Here is a 20687-nt window from a genome sequence, read left to right on the forward strand (position 1 = left end):
GCCTCTCATTCCCCGCCCCTGATTCCCCGCCTCTCTTTCCCTGCCACTATTTTTGTGCCTCTTTCCCTGCCTCTCTTTTCCCACATCTCTTTCCCCGCCTCTGATTCCCCGCCTCTGATTCCCCGCCTCTGATTCCCCGCCTCTGATTCCCCGCCTCTGATTCCCCGCCTCTGATTCCCTGCCTCTGATTCCCCGACTCTGATTCCCCGCCTCTGATTCCCCGACTCTGATTCCCCGACACTGATTCCCCGACTCTGATTCCCCGACTCTGATTCCCCGACTCAGATTCGCCGCCTCAGATTCCCTGCCTCTGATTCCCCACCTCTGATTCCACGCCTCTGATTCCCCGCCTCTCATTCCCCGCCCCTGATTCCACGCCTCTGATTCCCCGCCTCTCATTCCCCGCCCCTGATTCCCCGCCTCTCTTTCCCTGCCACTATTTTTGTGCCTCCTTCTCTGCCTCTCTTTTCCCACATGTCTTTCCCAGCCTCTGATTCCCTGCCTCAGATTCCCCGCCTCTGATTCCCCGCCTCTGATTCCCCGACTCTGATTCCCCGCCTCTGATTCCCCGCCTCTGATTCCCCACCTCTGATTCCCCGACTCAGATTCCCTGTTTCAGAGTCTCTGACTCTTTCCCCGCCTCCCTTTCGCCGCCTCTCTTTCCCCACATCTCTTTCCCCGCCTCTGATTCCCCGCCTTGAATTCCCCACATCTGATACTCCGCCTCTCTTTCCCTGCGTCTATTTCCGCGCCTCTTTCCCTGCCTCTCTTTCCCCACATCTCTTTTCCACCCTCTGATTCCCCGCTTCTGATTCCCCGCCTCCGTTTCTCCGACTCTGTTTCCCTGCCTCCGATTCCCTGCTTCAGAGTCCCTGGCTCTTTCCATGCCTCTCTTTCCCCACATTTCTTTTCCCCCTTCTGATTCTCCCCCTTTCAATCTCAGCCTCTGATTTCCCACCTCAGAATCCCCACCTCAAATTCCCCGCCTCTGATTCCCCGCCTCTGCTTCCCCGCCTCTGCTTCCCCGCCTCTGCTTCCCCGCCTCTGCTTCCCCGCCTCTGCTTCCCCGCCTCTGCTTCCCCGCCTCTGATTCCCCGCCTCTGATTCCCCGCCTCTGATTTCCCGCCTCTGATTCCCCGCCTCTGATTCCCCGCCTCTGATTCCCCCCCTCTGAATCCCCGCCTCTCTTTCCCTGCGTCTATTTCCGCGCCTCTTTCCCTGCCTCTCTTTTCCCACATGTCTTTCCCAGCCTCTGATTCCCCGCCTCAGATTCCCCGCCTCTGAAACCACGACTCTGATTCCCCGCCTCTGATACTATCTCTATTCCCCCCTCTGATTCCACGCCTCTGATTCCCCGACTCAGATTCCCCACCTCAGATTCCCTGCCTCAGATTCCCTGCCTCTGATTCCCCCCCTCTGATTCCCTGCCTCTCTTTCCCCACATCTCTTTCCCCGCCTTGAATTCCCCACATCTGATACCCCGCCTCTCTTTCCCTGCGTCTATTTCCGCGCCTCTTTCCCTGCCTCTCTTTCCCCACATCTATTTTCCGCCCTCTGATTCCCCGCTTCTGATTCCCCGCCTCCGTTCTCCGACGCTGTTTACCTGCCTCCGATTACCTGCTTCAGAGTCCCTGGCTCCTTCCATGCCTCTCTTTCCCTACATATCTTTTCCCCCTTCTGATTCTCCCCCTTTGAATCTCAGCCTCGGATTCCCCACCTCAGATTCCCTGCCTCAGAATCCCCACCTCAGATTCCCCGCCTCTGATTCCCCGCCTCTGATTCCCCGCCTCTGATTCCCCGCCTCTGCTTCCCCGCCTCTGATTCCCCGCCTCTGATTCCCCGCCTCCATTTCTCCCACTCTGATTCCCTTCCTCTGTTTCCCTGCCTCCGATTCCCTGCTTCAGAGTCCCTGGCTCTTTCCCTGGCTCTTTCCCTGCCCTTGTTTCCCCACATCTCTTTTCCCCCCTCTGATTCACCCCCTTTTAATTTCAGCCTCTGATTCCCCGCCTGTGGTTCCCCGCCTCTGATTCCCCGCCTCTGATTCCCCGCCTCCATTTCTCCCACTCTGATTCCCTTCCTCTGTTTCCCTGCCTCCGATTCCCTGCTTCAGAGTCCCTGGCTCTTTCCCTGGCTCTTTCCCTGCCCTTCTTTCCCCACATCTCTTTACCCCCCTCTGATTCACCCCCTTTTAATTTCAGCCTCTGATTCCCCGCCTGTGGTTCCCCGCCTCTGATTCCCCGCCTCTCTTTCCCTGCCACTATTTTCGTGCCTCTTTCGCCGCCTCTCTTTTCCCACATCTCTATTCCCCCCTCTGATTCCACGCCTCTGATTCCCCGCCTCAGATTCCCCACCTCTATTTCCTTGCCTCTTTCCCTGCCTCTCTTTCCCCACATCTCTTTCCCCGCCTCTGATTCCCCGCCTTGAATTCCCCACATCTGATACTCCGCCTCTCTTTCCCTGCGTCTATTTCCGCGCCTCTTTCCCCACATCTCTTTTCCACCCTCTGATTCCCCGCTTCTGATTCCCCGCCTCCGTTTCTCCGACTCTGTTTCCCTGCCTCCGATTCCCTGCTTCAGAGTCCCTGGCTCTTTCCATGCCTCTCTTTCCCCACATTTCTTTTCCCCCTTCTGATTCTCCCCCTTTCAATCTCAGCCTCTGATTTCCCACCTCAGAATCCCCACCTCAAATTCCCCGCCTCTGATTCCCTGCCTCTGATTCCCCGCCTCTGCTTCCCCGCCTCTGCTTCCCCGCCTCTGCTTCCCCGCCTCTGCTTCCCCGCCTCTGCTTCCCCGCCTCTGCTTCCCCGCCTCTGCTTCCCCGCCTCTGCTTCCCCGCCTCTGCTTCCCCGCCTCTGCTTCCCCGCCTCTGATTCCCCGCCTCTGATTCCCCGCCTCTGATTCCCCGCCTCTGATTCCCCGCCTCTGATTCCCTGCCTCTCTTTCCCTGCCACTATTTTCGTGCCTCCTTCTCTGCCTCTCTTTCCCCACATCTCTTTTCTGCCCTCTGATTCCCCGCCTCTGATTCCATGACTCTGATTCCCCGCTTCTGATTCCTCGCTTCTGATTCCCCGCCTCCATTTCTCCGACTCTGATTCCCTTCCTCTGTTTTCCTGCCTCCGATTCCCTGCCTCCGATTCCCTGCTTCAGAGTCTCTGACTCTTTCCCCGCCTCCCTTTCGCCGCCTCTCTTTTCCCACATCTCTATTCCCCCCTCTGATTCCCCGCCTCTGATTCCCCGCCTCTGATTCCCCGCCTCTGATTCCCTGCCTCTGATTCCCCACCTCTATTTCCTTGCCTCTTTCCCTGCCTCTGTTTCCCCACATCTCTTTCCCCGCCTCTGATTCCCCGCCTTGAATTCCCCACATCTGATACTCCGCCTCTCTTTCCCTGCGTCTATTTCCGCGCCTCTTTCCCTGCCTCTCTTTCCCCACATCTCTTTTCCACCCTCTGATTCCCCGCTTCTGATTCCCCGCCTCCGTTTCTCCGACTCTGTTTCCCTGCCTCCGATTCCCTGCTTCAGAGTCCCTGGCTCTTTCCATGCCTCTCTTTCCCCACATTTCTTTTCCCCCTTCTGATTCTCCCCCTTTCAATCTCAGCCTCTGATTTCCCACCTCAGAATCCCCACCTCAAATTCCCCGCCTCTGATTCCCCGACTCTGATTCCCCGCCTCTGCTTCCCCGCCTCTGCTTCCCCGCCTCTGCTTCCCCGCCTCTGCTTCCCCGCCTCTGCTTCCCCGCCTCTGATTCCCCGCCTCTGATTGCCCGCCTCTGATTTCCCGCCTCTGATTCCCCGCCTCTGATTCCCCGCCTCTGAATCCCCGCCTATGATTCCCCCCCTCTGAATCCCCGCCTCTGAATCCCCACCTCTGATTCCCCGCCTCTGATTCCCCGCCTCTGATTCCCCTCCTCTGATTCCCCTCCTCTGATTCCCCGCCTCTGAATCCCCGCCTCTGAATCCCCGCCTCTGATTCCCCGCCTCTGATTCCCCTCCTCTGATTTGCCACCTCTCATTTCCCGCCTCTCTTTCCTGGCCTCTTTCCCCGCCTCTCTTTCCGTGCCTCTTTCCTGGCCTCTCTTTCCCCACATCTCTTTTCCCCCCTCTGATTCCCCACCTCTGATTCCACGCCTCCGTTCCTCTGCCTCTGATACCCCGTCTCTGATACCCTGCCTCTGATACCACGACTCTGATTCCCATCCTCTGATTCCCCACCTCTGATACCCCGCCTCTCTTTCCCTGCCACTATTTTCGTGCCTCTTTCCCTGCCTCTCTTTCCCCACATCTCTTTTCCGCCCTCTGATTCTCCACCTCCGTTTCTCCGCCTCTGATTCCCCGCCTCTGTGTCCCCGCCTCTGATTCCCCACCCCTGATTCACCGCCTCTCTTTCCCTGCCACTATTTTTGTGCCTCCTTCTCTGCCTCTCTTTTCCCACATCTCTTTTCCCGCCTCTGATTCCCCGCCTCAGATTCCCCGCCTCTGATACCATGACTCTGATTCCCCGCCTCTGATTCCCCGCCTCTGATTTCCCGCCTATGTTTTCCCGTGTCTGATTCCCCACCTCTGATTAACCACCTCTCTTTCCCTCCATCTATTTCCGTGCCTCTTTCTCTGCCTCTCTTTCCCCACATCTCTGTTCCCCCCTCTGATTCCCCGCCTCTAATTTCCTGCCTCTGATTCCCCACGTCTGATACCCTGCCTCTATTTCCCTGCGTTTTTTCCGCACCTCCTTCTCTGCCTCTCATTCCCCACATCTCTTTTCCGTCCTCTGATTCCCCACCTCTGATTCCCCGAATCTGATTCCCCGTCTTTGATTCCCTGCTTCAGAGTCCCTGGCTCTTTTCCCGCCTCTCTTTCCCCGCCTCTCTTTTCCCCCCTCTGAATCCCCGCCTCTGATTCCCCGTCTCTCATTCCCCGTCTCTCTTTCCCTACCTTGATTTCTCCACCACTCTTTCCTCTATTCTTATTCCAACCATCTGTTCCAACGCCTCTGTTTCCCTTCCTGTTTTGCCGCCTCCGTTTCCCCGCCTCTGTTTGTCTCCCTCCGTTTCACCCCCTCCGTTTCCACTTCGATATTTCCATCCCTCTGTTTCCCTACTTTGCTTTCTCCTCCTCTGTTTCCCCACCTGCTGTGGCAGATCTGCATCTGGACGCCTGGAGTGAATGGTGTATGCCTGGCTGTCTGATCTGCAGAGGAGATGTCCCGGTGACTGGAGTGAACCTGGCCTGGAGGTTCCCGAGTCTGTGCCATTGTTGGGACTTTTTTCTTCTCGTTATATAGGTGCATTTTAGTCTTGTGTAGTTTTGATCTTTTATCTGGAGTTGAAATGGCATCTTGTGTTGCCTGATGTGGAATCACAGTTTGCTGGTTAGCATTGTAGTTTCTGGAGGCTGTCATTTCATTTTTAAACTGTGTCCTGGTTTTAAATGACAATACAGGCTACTACTCTTCTTCTATCCATATCTTTTAAATATCCTCACTGTCTCAGTGGACACCCCCTCTGCAATTTCCTCCCTTTCTATAGCTGGGATACTATCCCTGACCAGTAACATTATTCGCCCCCCACCCCACTACCCCTCATTCTATTCCTTTTAAACCCAAACCCTAGGACCTGCATCAGCAAATCCTGCCCTTCCTCCAACCAAGACTCTGTAACAGTCACAACATCATAGTTGTACATACTGATCCATGCTCAAAGTTCATCCCCTTTATTCCTTGCATTGAAATAGACATTTCAAACCCTCTGACTGACTCCATCTGTTTTTTTCCTCTGCCTGTCTTTTTTTTTGACAAACTCAGAACATGTCCCCTCATGCTTTTGAACTTCTGCTCTCATATTGTGGTTCCCGTCCCCCTGCCAAACTGCCATCTGGTATCCAAGGAAAGCATCCTGACTGGTCCCCATCTGTTTCCAACAGGTGTCAATCACACCGGAGCCCAAGAAGAGTGTAATCACCTGCCTGAATGACTATCGACCAGTTGCACTTGCATTAACAGTGAAGAAGTGTTTGGAAAGGCTCCTGTCTGAGTGGTGATGTGGATCCATTCCAGTTCGCCTCTCATAATAACAGCAGATGTTGTCTTACTGGCCCTACACCAATCCCTGGAGCACCTGAACAGTAAAGATGCTCTTTATCAACTACAGCTCGGCATTTAACACCATCATCCCCTCCAAACTGACCAGCAAACTCCAAGACCTGGGAGTTAACACCTCCAGACCACAATCAGTGAAGGTTGGTAAGAATATCCCCTCCACGATCTCCATCAGTACCAGAGCACCACAGGGCTGTGTTCTTAGCCCCCACTCTACTCACTTTACACCCACGACTGTGTGGCTCGGTACATCAACAATATCCCCTCCAAATTTGATGACGATACCACGGACGTGGGTTGTATAAAGGAAGGGGATGAGTCCACATGCAGGAGGGAGTTTGAAAACCGAGCTGAATGGTGCATCAACAACAACCTCGCACTCAATGTCACCAAAACCAAGGAGTTGATTGTTGAGTTCAGGAATGGAAAGCCAGAGGTTTAAAATCCAGTGATGATTGGGGGATCAGGGGTGGAGAGGGTGAGCGAATTTAGGTTCTTGGGAGTCACCATCTCAAAAATTCTTCCTGGACCCAACACCAATGTCCTCGTGAAGAAAGCATGTCAGCGCCTCTAATTCCTCAGGGGTTTGTGGAGGTTTGGGATGACACCAGAAACCCTGGCAAATTTTGACAGAGATGTGGTGGAAAGTGTGCTGACTGGCTGCATCATGGTCTGGTATGGGGACACCAATACCCCTGAGAATAAAGCCCTCCAAAAGGTCGTGGACACAGCCCAGGACATCACAGACAAAACTCTCCCCACTATTGAGTTTATCGACAGGGAATGGTGCTGTCAGAAAACATCAGCAATCACCAAAGATCCACACTCTCTCTTTCTCTTCTCACTGCTGCCATCAGGAAAGAATTCTCGGTGCCTCAAGACTCAGACCCCCAGGTTCAGGAACAGCTGCTCTCCCTCCACCTTCAGACTCCTCAACAACAAACTCAATCAGGAACTCATTTCAGGACCCTTGCAGCACTTTATTGATTTTCTTTGTTTTCAATTCTTTTATCTTTCCAGGTTTCCACTGAACCGTTTATTTTTGCACGACCCATTCGTGGTAATTCGGCCGTGTCCACAGAAAAAAGGGAATCTCAGGGTTGGATGTGATGTCGAGTATGTTCTCTGCCAATCAATGGGAAATCTCCAAATCTTCAATCTTGGTGCAAACCAACCATTACTGTCCAAGCTGCAGATTGCAAGGGCTGTAAAGTGCTGCCACCGCCTGTTCACACTGAGTACTGCATGCATGAAGCAAGGGAGAGAGAGAGATCTAGGTATAATACCACCACCTGGTGTCCGGACTCGCGAACTACAGGGTACATGATTTTTATTTTTCATGGGAGTGTTGGAGAATGAGAGGAGACTTGATTAAGGTTAACAAAATAGAGCAAGATGGATAATATGGAGCTCCAATGCACAGGGAGGTCTCACCTGTGAAGGAGCAAGTGTGAGATCTCCCAGTTCATTCTTGCTCGGGCAGTGGTGGCCAATTGCAAGACAGCTCCAATTAGGGGAAGAGAATATGCTGTTTCAGGTCATGGGTTTGAAACGGTTTCCCCAGTTGTGCCATTCAGACTCAAGAGAGCAGATACTTGCAGACAGGTAGGAAACCTAGTTTTATTGTGGAGAATTGCTTGTTTTTTGGGGTGAAGGTTGTTTGTGGTCTGAGATTCTTAAATACTTTACAATGGAAGCAGCAATTTTCCTTGTGCCTGATTGCTACATAGCAGTTAAAATGTCTCAAATCTATCCCTCAGCCAGTACTTTTGGTCATTGATTTGGAGTGATGGCTTGGCAATATTTATAGCATGGTGAGTCCAAAGCTCTCAAAGTGACAATGTGGAAGGAGTTTGTCTGTTCTTTGTGTTTTCTGCCACCCTTGAGAACTTAAAAAGTGTCCGTGAATTGTGGTATTGGTGAGACACAAGCTTGTTTTGCCCTCTTTTTGTTCTGTATGTCTATAAAGTTTCAGTTTAGGGATAAAATGTCCAGATACTGTTCTGTTCAAAAGTCTAGTAACCAAATCTGATTCTCCCGAGTTCTTGTCATGGATATGTATCATGAAGCCTGTTTTGCAGCAGTCGTGTTGCATTAGAGGTGCACATACAATTTTCAAAAATAATGAGTTTGAAACCAGAAAAAGATCAGGTCGTGCCCAAAGGTTCATCTGTGCTGTTGAATTGAATTGATGGCCCCAGGACCAGAATGTGCACTTCCACCCCATGGCCTTGAGCTTCCCAAATCGCCAATGAACTTACGGCCCCCTTGAGCTGTGGAGTGTGGGAGGAAATCCACACAGACACCGAGAGGATGTAGAAACTTCTTGCAGTCAGTGCTGATTTGATCCTGGGGTGACTCGTGCTGGAGAGGTGGGACTACTGTCCTGCCTTCACCTTGTGATGGCTGATTTTTGTCTGTTGGTGGATGGAGGTCTGACATGATATTCCCTTGGCCTTGAGGGAAAGAAGAGTAGAAATTGCAAGGGCTCTGACAGAAATATTTAAAACCTGTTTATCCACGGGTGAGGTGCCAGAGGAATGGATGTAATCTAATGTTCCTTTGTTTAAAAACGGCTTCAAAAGCCAACCAGGTGAGCCTGACAGTGATAGGTTAATTATTGGAGGGTAATCAGAGAGTACCTCGAAAAGTATCTGTTCAAATAGCAGGCCTTAATCAACCATAGCATAGAATACTGGAGTCGGGCAGTGAGGTTGAGACTAGACAAGGTATTGGTGAGGCCCTGTTGAGAGTACTGTGTGCAGTTCTGGTCACCAGATGAGAGGAAAGCTATCAACAAAGTCGAGAGGGTGCAGAGAAGATTTACGTCAATGTTACCTGGATATCAGCAACTAGATTACAAAGAAAGATTGAGCAAATGATGTCTTTATTCTTTGGATTGTAGATGGTTGAGAGGGGATTTGATTGAGGTCTTTAAAATTACTAGGAGGATAGAACGAATTGATGTGGAGAGACTTTTTTCATTGCGGGGAGCAGAGATTGAAACAGGAGGTATTGAGTTAAGAGGCAAAAGTTTGGAAGTAACATGAGGGGGATCTTCTTGACTCAGAGTGGTGGTTCAGTGGAGTGAGCTTCCGGGAGAAATAGTGGCGGCTGGGTCTATTTTGTCATTTCAGGGAAAATTGGAGGGGAGGGGAATGCAGAGAGGTGGTACGAGAGGAGAGTATTTAGTTCAGTGCAGACAAGAAGGGCCAAATGACCTGTTTCTGTGCTGTAATTGTTATAGGGGTAAAATGTGTGGCAGTAACTTGGAAGTCCGATGCGTATTTGGGAATGGGTCGATGGCCACACTGAAATAGCCCGTTGTATCCCACTTGAAATAATTACATCGAATTCACGGAACAAATTTGAATTTCTCTTTTGAAGATTTGGGATGTGTATTTACTAATTGTAGGAATTAAGTTTTAATCACCCAACACGAACTTTCTGACTCCTATTAACCAAGAAAAGCAAGATTTTATTTGAGAGTTTTGCTCAATTTTTATAAATACTATCTAGATGTTTTCTCTCTTTATTGTTTTCTATTGGGCAGCTGTGGGAGGGGTTACTTTTTAAATCACTATGCATTAATTTTATCTTATTTTCAAAGAAGAAATTTAAGTTTTTTAATGCATATGTTAAATTAAATGTAAAAATGTTACAAATAAGATAAATGAAGAATTGTTTCAGGAACTGGCAATCTTCCACGAGTGCCATTAACTCCAGGCAGCAGGAATATGTGAACGAAACACAAAACTGGCCAGAACAACTGAGGAAACACGGCTAAAAGTGCCCAAAAAGGTGCTGATGCCATCTTGATTTTAACGTAGGTGACACCGAGGAATGCGTTGGGGCAGAGATGGTCTATGGACAGCCAATACGGACGCCTTGGGGAACAAAGCCTGCACCATCAGTAGGGATGGACAATGGTGGGTAATGAATAAGCACATATTAGAGACACTGAGAGAGAGACACACACATACCCAGACAGACACACACACACAGACACAGAGAGACAGATACACACACACACGGACACACATGCACACAGAGAGACACACACAGAAACACACACAGACAGAGAGAGAGACACTGACAGCGAGACAGAGAGACAGACAGACACACACAGACAGAGACACACACAGACAGATAGACACACACAGACGGAGAGAGACACACACAGACGGAGAGAGAGACACTGACAGAGAGACAGACAGACACACACAGACAGAGACACAGACAGACAGATAGACACACATAGACGGAGAGAGACACACACAGACGGAGAGAGAGAGACACACACACAGAGACAGAGAGACACACATAGAGACAGAGAGAGATACACACACGACAGAGAGACAGACACACACACAGACAGAGACAGACACACAGAGAGACACACAGAGAGACAGAGACACACACAGACACAGAGACACGCAGATACAGAGACACACACAGATACACAGACAGAGAGAGAGACACACACACATACAGACACAGAGACACTCATTTAGACAGAGGGAGAGAGACACACAGACAGTGACACACACAGAGACACAGAGAGAGACACACACACAAACAGACAGAGAGACACCGAGAGAGACACACACATACCCAGACAGACAGACACACACACAGACACAGAGAGACAGATACACAGACACACACACACAGAAACACACACAGACAGAGACAGAGAGAGAGACACTGACAGCGAGAGAGACAGAGAGACACACACAGACAGACACACACAGACAGACACACACAGACAGACACACACAGACAGACACACACAGACAGAGAGACACAGACAGAGAGAGACACAGAAAGAGAGAGAGACACAGACAGAGAGAGAGACACAGACAGAGAGAGAGACACAGACAGAGAGACACACAGACAGAGAGACACACAGACAGAGAGACACACAGACAGAGAGAGTCACACACAGTCGTAGTGACACACACACACACACAGACAGAGAGAGAGAGACCCCTTGGTTGTGCCCTTCACCTTCGCACTTAACTCCCTCGTCTCTCCTGGCAGGATCTCATCACCTTTCCTACCCTTGGACCATGACATCTGTCTGCTCATCCTCCTTCCTGAGAATGGTGTGAACTCTACCTAGAAACACCACAGCAAAGAAAAGAGACCCTTCAGCCCTTCTCGTCCATGGTGAAATATCATTCTGCCAGTCTCGTCGACCTGCACCCAGTCCCTAACCCTCCTGACTCCCCACATCCATGGATCTCTGCAATTGATTCTTAAAACGTAAGAGTTTGAATGTTAAATGGTACACCATTGAGGAGTGTTGTCAAACAAAGGGATTGAGGAACTGTGGTACAGAACTGCCCGAAAGTGGAGTCCCATGTGGAGATGGGGGGGGGGTGGTGGGGGGAGTGAAGAAAGCTTCTGGTATTTTGGCCTTCAGAAATGAGAGGATTGAGTGCAGGAGGTGGGAGGCCACGAGGAAGTTGGACGAGGCATGGGTGAGGCCAACTTGGGAACATTGTGTGCCGTTTGGGTGGCTGGAGGAGAGGAAGGATAGGAATGAGACAGCGCGTCGTGGAGAGGGACAAGAAGGTGTTCTGGCTTTCGGGGTTTGAGTTCCAGGGGAAGGTTGGACAGGCTGGGACTTTATTCCCTGGAGCGTAGAAGATTGAGGAAGATTTGAAAATTGTGAGGGGGGACGGATCGTGTCCATGGGGACAGGCTGTTTCCAAGGAGAGTGAGAGAGATTCAAAGAGGAGGACATGGATTGAGATTGAAGGGGGATTTTCTTCCCTCAGAGGGGGGTGGGAGCGTGGAATGAGTTTTGGGCCAAGGTGGTGGAGGTGGGATGGACTGGAATCTTGGGGGGGAATGTGGGGCAGGTCCTGGTGTGGAAATGTGCAGCCTGAAGGGGAGATGGACTGGAGGCCCGAGGCAGCTCTCGGCCCCTTCCCCAGTGGGACTGGGCTGGCAAGAGATCCCGTGGAGGGGTGGCTCAAGCTCTCGCGAGAGCGACCCCTGGGGGCCGCCATGTTGTTGATCTTTCCCGCCTTTGGAGCAGTTGGTCTCGAGCGGGAGAGGTTCGTGTCGGTGCTTCACGGGCGGGAATCGGGGCATTTTGGGAGCGAGACCAGGGAGGAGGGAGTTTCCACGGGTCGCCCTTTGGGTCCGGGGCGGCCGCAGCTCGGAGGGGAACTGGCGGGGAGATGGTTGTGAGGTGGGGCCGGGGAACCGTGAGGGAGTTTGTGGCGGGGTGACATTAGGGTGTGTGGTAGTCGGGGACCCGCGAGGCTGAGGGGGGTCGGGGCCCGAGAGGCTGAAGGGGGGCTCGGGGCCCGCGAGGTTGAGCGGGGTCGGGGTCCGTGAGGCTGAGGGGGGGGTCGGGGCCCGCGAGGCTGAGGGGGGGGTCGGGGCCCGCGAGGCTGAGGGGGGGGGGTCGGGGCCCGCGAGGCTGAGAGGGGGGGGTCGGGTCCGCGAGGCTGAGGGGGGGAGGGGGACCCGCGAGACTGAGGGGGCCCGCGAGTCTGAGGGGAGTCGGGGCCCGCGAGGCTGAGGGGGGTTGGGGGACCCGCGAGGCTGAGGGGGGTCGGGGGACCCGCGAGGCTGAGGGGGGTCGGGGGACCCGCGAGTCTGAGGGGGGTCGGGGGACCCGCGAGGCTGAGGCGGGGGTCGGTGACCCGCGAGGTTGAGAGGGGGGGGTCGGGGACCCGCGAGGCTGAGGGGGGGTGTCGGGGACACGCGAGGCTGAGGGGTGGGTGTCGGGGACCCGCGAGGCTGAGGGGGGCGTCGGGGACCCACGAGGCTGAGGGGGGGTCAGGGACTCGCGAGGCTGAGGGGGGCAGGGGAATGGTGAGGCTGCTGGGAGAGGGGACAAGGACCCAGAAGGGTGAGGGGGTCCCGCCAGAGGGGTGAGGGTGATCAGGACCCAGAGGGGTGAGGGTGATCAGGACCCAGAGGGGTGAGGGTGATCAGGACCCAGAAGGGTGAGGGTGATCAGGACCCAGAGGGGTGAGGTTGATCAGGACCCAGAGGGGTGAGGGTGATCAGGACCCAGAGGGGTGAGGGTGATCAGGACCCAGAAGGGTGAGGGTGATCAGGACCCAGAAGGGTGAGGGTGATCAGGACCCAGAAGGCTGAGGGGGGACGGGGACCCAAAGGCTGAGGGGGGACGGGGACCCAGAAGGCTGAGGGGGGACGGGGACCCAGAAGGCTGAGGGGGGACGGGGACCCAGAAGGCTGAGGGGGGACGGGGACCCAGAAGGCTGAGGGGGGACGGGGACCCAGAAGGCTGAGGGGGTCGGGGACCCAGAAGGCTGAGGGGTGACGGGGACGGGGACCCAGAAGGCTGAGGGGGGACGGGGACGGGGACCCAGAAGGCTGAGGGGGAACTGGGACGGGGACCCAGAAGGCTGAGGGGGAACTGGGACCCAGAAGGCTGAGGGAGGACGGAGACCCAGAAGGCTGAGCGAGGGCGTGGACCCAGAAGGCTGAGGGGGGACGGGGACCCAGAAGGCTGAGGGGGAACTGGGACCCAGAAGGCTGAGGGGGGACGGAGACCCAGAAGGCTGAGGGGGGAACGTGGACCCACAAGCCTGAGGGGGGACGGGGACCCACAAGCCTGAGTGGGGACGGGGACCCACAAGCCTGAGGGGGTACGGGGACCCACAAGCCTGAGGGGGTACGGGGACCCACAAGCCTGAGGGGATACGGAGACCCACATGGCTGAGGCGGGACGGGGACCCACAAGGCTGAGGGGGGACGGGGACCCAGAAGGCTGAGGGGGGACGGGGACCCAGAAGGCTGAGGGGGGACGGGGACCCAGAAGGCTGAGGGGGGACGGGGACCCAGAAGGCTGAGGGGGGACGGGGACCCAGAAGGCTGAGGGGGGAGAGGGATCGGGATCCAAAAGGCTGAGGGGGGACGGGGACGGGGATCCAGAGGGCTGAGGGGGGACGGGGTCCCAGAAGGCTGAGGGGGGATGGGGACCCAGAAGGCTGAGACCCAAAAGGCTGAGGGGGGATGGGGACGGGGATCCAGAGGGCTGAGGGGGGACAGGGACCCAGAAGGCTGTGGGGGGACGGGGACCTAGACGGCTGAGGGGGGACGGGGATCCAGAAAGCTGAGCGGGAGGGCGACCCAGAAGGTTGAGAGGGGACGGGGACCCGGAAGGCTGTGTGGGGACGGGGACCCAGAAGGCTGAGGGGGGACCGGGACCCAGAAGGCTGAGGGGGGACGGGTAGCCAGAAGGCTGAGGGGGGACGGGGATCCAGAGGGCTGAGGGGGGACGCAGACCCAGAAGATTGAGGGTGACTGGGACCCAGAAGGCTGAGGCGGGACGGGGACGGGGACCCAGAAGGCTGAGTGGGACGGCGACCCAGAAGGCTGAGAGGGGACGGGGACCCAGAAGGCTGTGTGGGGACGGGGACCCAGAAGGATGAGGGGGGACCGGGACCTAGAAGGCTGAGGGGGGACGGGGACCCAGAAGGCTGAGGGGGGACGGGGACCCAGAAGGCTGAGGGGGGACGGGGACCCAGAAGGCTGAGGGGGGACGGGGACCCAGAAGGCTGAGGGGGGACGGGGACCCAGAAGGCTGAGGGGGGACGGGGACCCTGAAGGCTGAGGGGGGACGGGGACCCTGAAGGCTGAGGGGGGACGGGGACCCACAAGGCTGAGGGGGGACGGGGACCAAGAATGCTGAGGGTGGACGGAGACCCAGAAGGCTGAGGGGGGACGGGACCCAGAAGGCTGAGGGGGGAGAGGGACAGGGATCCAAAAGGCTGAGAGGGACGGGGATCCAAAAGGCTGAGGGGGGACGGGGACGGGGATCCAGAGGGCTGAGGGGGGACGGGGACCCAGAAGGCTGAGGGGGGACGGGGACCCAGAAGGCTGAGATCCAAAAAGCTGAGGGGGGACGGGGACGGGGATCCAGAGGGCTGAGGGGGGACGGGGACCCAGAAGGCTGTGGGGGGACGGGGACCCAGACGGCTGAGGGGGGACGGGGACCCAGAAGGCTGAGGGGGACGGCGACCCAGAGGCTGAGAGGGGACGGCGAGCCAGAAGGCTGTGTGGGGACGGGGACCCAGAAGGCTGAGGGGGGACCGGGACCCAGAAGGCTGAGGGGGACGGGGACCCAGAAGGCTGAGGGGGAACGGGGACCCAGAAGGCTGAGGGGGGACGTGGACCCAGAAGGCTGAGGGGGGACGGGGACCCAGAAGGCTGAGGAGGGACCGGTTCCCAGAAGGCTGAGGGGGGACTGGGACCCAGAAGGCTGAGGGGGGACGGGGACGGGGACCCAGAAGGCTGAGGGGGGACGGGGACCGAGAAGGCTGAGGGGGGACAGGGACCCAGAAGGCTGAGGGGGGACGGGGACCCAGAAGGCTGAGGGGCGACGGGGACCCAGAAGGCTGAGGGGGGACGGGGACCCAGAAGGCTGAGGTGGGACGTGGACCCAGAAGGCTGAGGGGGGACGGGGACCCAGAAGGCTGAGGAGGGACGGGGACCCAGAAGGCTGAGGGGGGACGGGGACCCAGAAGGCTGAGGGCGGACGGGGACGGTGACCTAGAAGTCTGAGGGGGAACGGGGACCCAGAAGGCTGAGGGGGGACGGGGACCCCAGAAGGCTGAGGGGGTACGGGGACGGGGACCCAGCAGGCTCAGGGGGGACGGGGACCCAGAAGGCTCAGGGGGGACGGGGACCCAGAAGGCTCAGGGCACGGGGACCCTGAAGGCTGAGGGGGGACGGGGACCCAAAAGGCTGAGGGAGGACGGGTCTGGGACCCAGAAGGCTGAGGGGGGACGGGGACGGGGACCCAGAATGCTGAGGGGCGACGGGGACCCAGAAGGCTGAGTGGGGACAGGGACCCACAAGGCTGCGGATGCCTGTAGCGCATGGCCGGGCAGGATAGTGGAGTCTGGAATAATAGGGACCTTTAACATTTAGACAGGCACATTGATGCGAGAAAAATAGTGTTTTACGGGTGTGAGGGGGGAAAGGTTCAGTTTGTAGAAGGCTTGAGGTATTGTCTTGGACACCGCCCTGGACATCTCAGGTAAAAACCCTCCACCATTGAGAACATTTGCAGGGAACGCTGCTGTCAGAGAGCAGCAGCAATCAAGGATCCACATCACCCGCTCTGTTCTCACTGCTCCCATCAGGAAAGAGGTATAGCCAGGTTCAGGAACAGCTGCTACCCCTTCACCACGAGACTCAACACACATTCAGGGACTCATTTAAAGACTCTCCCTTTTGCACTTTGAATTTTTTCTCTCTCTATTGCAGTTTGTTTTCATTTCCACATTTTCAGAGATTTCAAGTAGATGAGTCCAGTTGGGGAAACTTGGTTTTGGTCTATATAATGGTTACTTTTAACTCCTTTTATTGTTCATTTATATTAGTGTCTGGGCCCCTATTTGGTCCAGGTACAGCTGACAGACCTTTACCAAACGGTCACGTTTATGTGATTTTTTTTTTCCGTAGGTAACTGCAGTTCATTTCCACAGCCCAGCGTGCTATCGGACATCCAGTTGATCGTGATACATCTCTTCGCGAAGGCCAGTGCTATTTTTATAAATGAGATTAGATATTTGGTCAAGTTGTCGCTTGTTTCAGTGAAGAGATTGCTCCAGGTCTCACGTGGAGGTCACTGCTGTGATCGTGGTTAATTTTTCTGCGCTTTCTTGCCAAAATGGCCTCACTTTCACGCACGGCAACGTAGAAAAGTTTAATGAAGCTCATCATCCCATTGGCCTTCATAACTATCCTATCAACCTGAGCGGCAACCTTGAGGGATGTTTGGATTTGAACCCCAAAGTCCCTCTGTTTATCCTCACTCATGTAACCGACTGGTAACCTTGTACCCAGCCTTCTGGTTTGTCCTTCCAAAATGCATCACCTCACACTTACCTGGATTGAAATCCTTATCCTTCGACAACCTTCAGCTTCATCCACAACTCCTCCAACCTTCACATCATCTGCAGACATACTGACCCATCTTCTGCCTCTTCATCCAGGTCATTTATAAAAATCATCAAGAGCAGGGGTCCCAGAACAGATCCTTGTGGCACTCCACTCCTCTCTGCTTTCTTCGAACAAGACAATTTTTTATCCACAGCCAAAGTTACCCTGATCCTTTGCCAAATTGCTTTCTGATGAGTCTCGTCAAATTCTTGCTAAAATCCATGTAGACCACATCTACCACACGACCCTCATTCATTTCCTTTGTTACCCCACTCAAATAAAACTCATTTAGACTCATGAGGCATGACCTTCCCATCACAAAGCCATGCTGACTGACCTTGAGAAGTCTGTACTTCTGCAAATGCTCATAGATCCTATACTGGTCTATAATTCCCAAGATTCTCCCCATTACCTTTTCTAAACAAGGCGACTGCATTTGATGGTTTGCGCTGGATTTTGGGGGCAGGGGGCTGGGTGTTTGTGGGCAAGGGCTGGGTTTGTGGGCTGTAGGGGACTCAGGGAATTCTCTTTTCCTCTTAACTGCAAGGAACACTATGTCTAACTTCCTGCTGATGTGACTCTGTCTGCTTTATGACTGAATGAAGTGAATTTTGTGTAATATTGCACTTTATACCATGACAATCAATTGAATTTTGATCTTGGCATGTTTGGAAGAATGTTCTTCGTGACAGTAACCCAGTTTCAATCTGTCACCATGTAAGGGGTTTGAGTGTTTTTTTTTTCTCACCCTTGTTGAAGTCGATTTCCTGTCAAGGTACAAAAAGGTACAGTAACAAACCACAAACTCTAAAACACAGTCTTTATTGAGTCATGCCAGTAAGAATGAGGGGTACCAGTGGTGGGTGAACAGACTCACCTCACTATCAATGTTTGAACGGGAGTTAAAGAACACAGTCACATGGTAGAGCTTTTAAGACATTTTCCTGCCAACAAATTGGATAACATTTCTTGGAAGGTATTAGTACAGCTTCTGCTTTACATTTTGCACATCCTCTTCCTCAAGACATAGAAAGGATTTGTTGTTGGCAATTTAATCTCATGTGCCCATTATAATTAAGAACATCCTTCTGGTCTACAAAATTTCAACAGAAATCTGGAAGGGTTGCTCACAGTCCACATTGGTAATCATTCTCTGCCTGTCTGATTTCTGGTTTCCAATTTACACATGTAAATGTCTAATTTCATAGGAATTTTTAATTCTTGAAGTTGACAATGGTGGCTAACAGTTCAAAGCAGAAACTGCCATTCTGGGACTGAGTGGTGCTGAAGGCTTATTGCAGCCTTTGGATCAGGCCTGATGAGCCTCCTTCAGGTGGCCAGAATACCCCCGATGTAAAGTCACATATTCTACCTGAATGCGGCTGTAAGGAGGCCATGTGAAAGAGCCTGATGCGGCTCGGAAGAGTACTTACCAATCTTCCTTCGGGAGGTATGATCTCCGTGTCTGAGCAATTCCCTCGAGGAACCTGAATGCAGCCGCCTGATGATAATCAGTCAGGGACCCAAATCCCCGCGCCTGACAGCCCCCCTCCTCATGCCCGACAACCCACCCTTCCCACGTCCGACAGCCCCATTCACCTCACCCGAGAGCCCCCATCACCGCACCCGACACCACCAATCACTGCTGCCTGACAGCCTCCTCTGCCCCAACATCCTGTGCCAGCCGCACCTGCCCTGATGTCCTGCGCTGACAGGAACTGGAGTGCGCTCTGAGGCGCCTCTCCTGCAGCTGTCCCTTTCAGGCTGCCATCTGAAAGAACATTCCATAGGGCTGTTTCTGCTTCTGCAGACTGATTCTTGACGTAGAATGCAGCTGAAAGTGGCTCCAGCTGTAGTCAATTCGCACTATTGTTTTAGAGATGAGGCAGGCATTAGGATATGAGACTCAGTCGAGGAGTTGAGAATTTATTCCTGTCTGAAATGTCCTTGGTCACTCTCTCTCCTAGCTTCCTGGCAAAATCTGTGTGATGATGTCTTCATCGCAATTATCAGAACAAGATCCAGCTAATATTCGGCACCCTTCATCAAATTGGAAAGTGAATGGGGGGATTTTTGTGGTCAGGGCTTAATATGACACAGAATGATGCAGGTCTATGTGGATTCAGTTGAAATGAGTGGGCAGATAACCTCTAACTGATCCCCCAACAAACCCACGTCTTATTACCCTCAACCTTCAATACCTGACACTCCCCCAATACTAATCCCCCAAATGGCACAAGGTTGAACTGAGTCCTTTCAGGGTGAGAGGCAGAAGAGTGGCCTTTGTTCTGTACAAGGGCCAACAGATGCCAAGGACCGATCACCTCAAGGAGTGAACGAGGATTTAGAATAGGTTTTCCCCAACACAGAATAAAGTAGGAGCAGGAGGCTGTTTCTCCCTGTGAGCCCATTCTGCCTTTAGGTGAAGGACCACCAGAATGAGGAATAAAGAATGAAGCTGGAGGAACTCAGCTGGTTAGGCAGTGTCCATGGAGAGAGATGGTCAGTTAATGATTCAGGTCCGTACACAGACTGAAGCGAGAAGGGGAGCTGGCACAAAATTGGGAGGGCCTAGTGCCTCGGAAGCCACAGAGCATCACAAGACCACCCGACAGGCTGAACCTGTGATGGACACTATGAACTATGTATGTCATAAAGTACAGTATGTGCTCTGTGTCGCCCCATCACCTCGTTGGGTTTTATCTCAAAGAAGTGGTGAAAGGCTTTGATATAGATGTATGGACTGGCCAGTCCATATCTACCTGACCTTCTCCAACCTCTCCCTTAGCTCCACCCTGGATTTCCCGGACTTGCCCCCTCTTGCTTCTGTTCATGGAACCTGGCCCAGTCGTGTATCAGTAATGCTCAGGTTTTTGGTCATTGAAGGTGTTTAATCACTCCATCCTATTTGACGTGATTATTGTGTGCACCACAATGCTGATCCCAAAGGCTTTGGGCAATGTGTACACCTGGTGTAACTGTGCCCAAACTGTCTGGGCTGCACACGTAGATGAGGAATCGAACTCCCACTTTGAGTTGACTCAGAGAATTAATGAAGGACACAGAGTTTCACCAAACCACACTCCAACTCTCTTTCGTTCTTATATGCAAGATTCTTTGCACAAAACAGAGAGAGAGTTATTGATCGTATTTACACCAGCTTGACTTCAAGTCACAAGATAGTCTCGCGAGCCATTTACTTGGATGATGGCTCGCGTGGCAGCACCCACTCCTGGCGACTGTGGGTCACTCTGATTAGGGCGTCCGAGCAATGCCAGCATAAATGTTGCCAATATTTAGGAGAAATGTTGCCAAATTAAGGAATGGTTGTGGTGTTTTGGAGAATTTGTGTACAATGGTTGTTTTGGGAGAAGTGGAGGTTCTAATAAACAAAAACTGAAGGTTGTGTTTTGAAGGAAAGTATGGAGTGTTTTGCTAAAAAGGGACAAAAGTTGTATTTTTCAAACTATGTCCTGTTTTTGGGTCAAAACCGACATCTTTGCTGTGCAAAAATGTGTGCAATTTTCATTTCAAAAGCCAAAACTGATATTTACAAATTGGGGTTGAAAAAAACATCTGTGCTTTGTAAAATATGAGACAATAAGATACAGGAGCAGAAGTAGGCCATTTCGCCCATTGTGTCCATTCCATCATGAA

At 53.4% G+C, this 20687-nt stretch overlaps 1 protein-coding gene across 1 annotated transcript; it reads left to right on the forward strand.

The window, feature by feature from the left end:
* The first annotated feature begins 5623 nt into the window (after positions 1 to 5623).
* LOC138751083 (uncharacterized) lies at positions 5624 to 10843 on the forward strand. Its single transcript, XM_069913163.1, has 2 exons — positions 5624 to 7405; positions 9917 to 10843. Exons 1-2 carry the CDS (start codon positions 6688 to 6690, stop codon positions 10021 to 10023), a joined length of 825 nt encoding a protein of 274 aa, XP_069769264.1. The 5' UTR covers positions 5624 to 6687; the 3' UTR covers positions 10024 to 10843.
* The last annotated feature ends 9844 nt before the right edge of the window (positions 10844 to 20687 follow it).

Source organism: Narcine bancroftii, unplaced genomic scaffold (assembly GCF_036971445.1).
Source record: "Narcine bancroftii isolate sNarBan1 unplaced genomic scaffold, sNarBan1.hap1 Scaffold_659, whole genome shotgun sequence".
NCBI classification, from domain to species: domain Eukaryota; kingdom Metazoa; phylum Chordata; class Chondrichthyes; order Torpediniformes; family Narcinidae; genus Narcine; species Narcine bancroftii.

Coding starts and splice junctions, on each gene's coding strand:
- LOC138751083 (XM_069913163.1), top strand. CDS start 6,688: ATGACACCAGAAACCCTGGCAAATTTTGACAGAGATGTGGTGGAAAGT. Junction 7,406..9,916: donor CCGGACTCGCGAACTACAGG/GTACATGATTTT, acceptor ATTTTAACGTAG/GTGACACCGAGGAATGCGTT.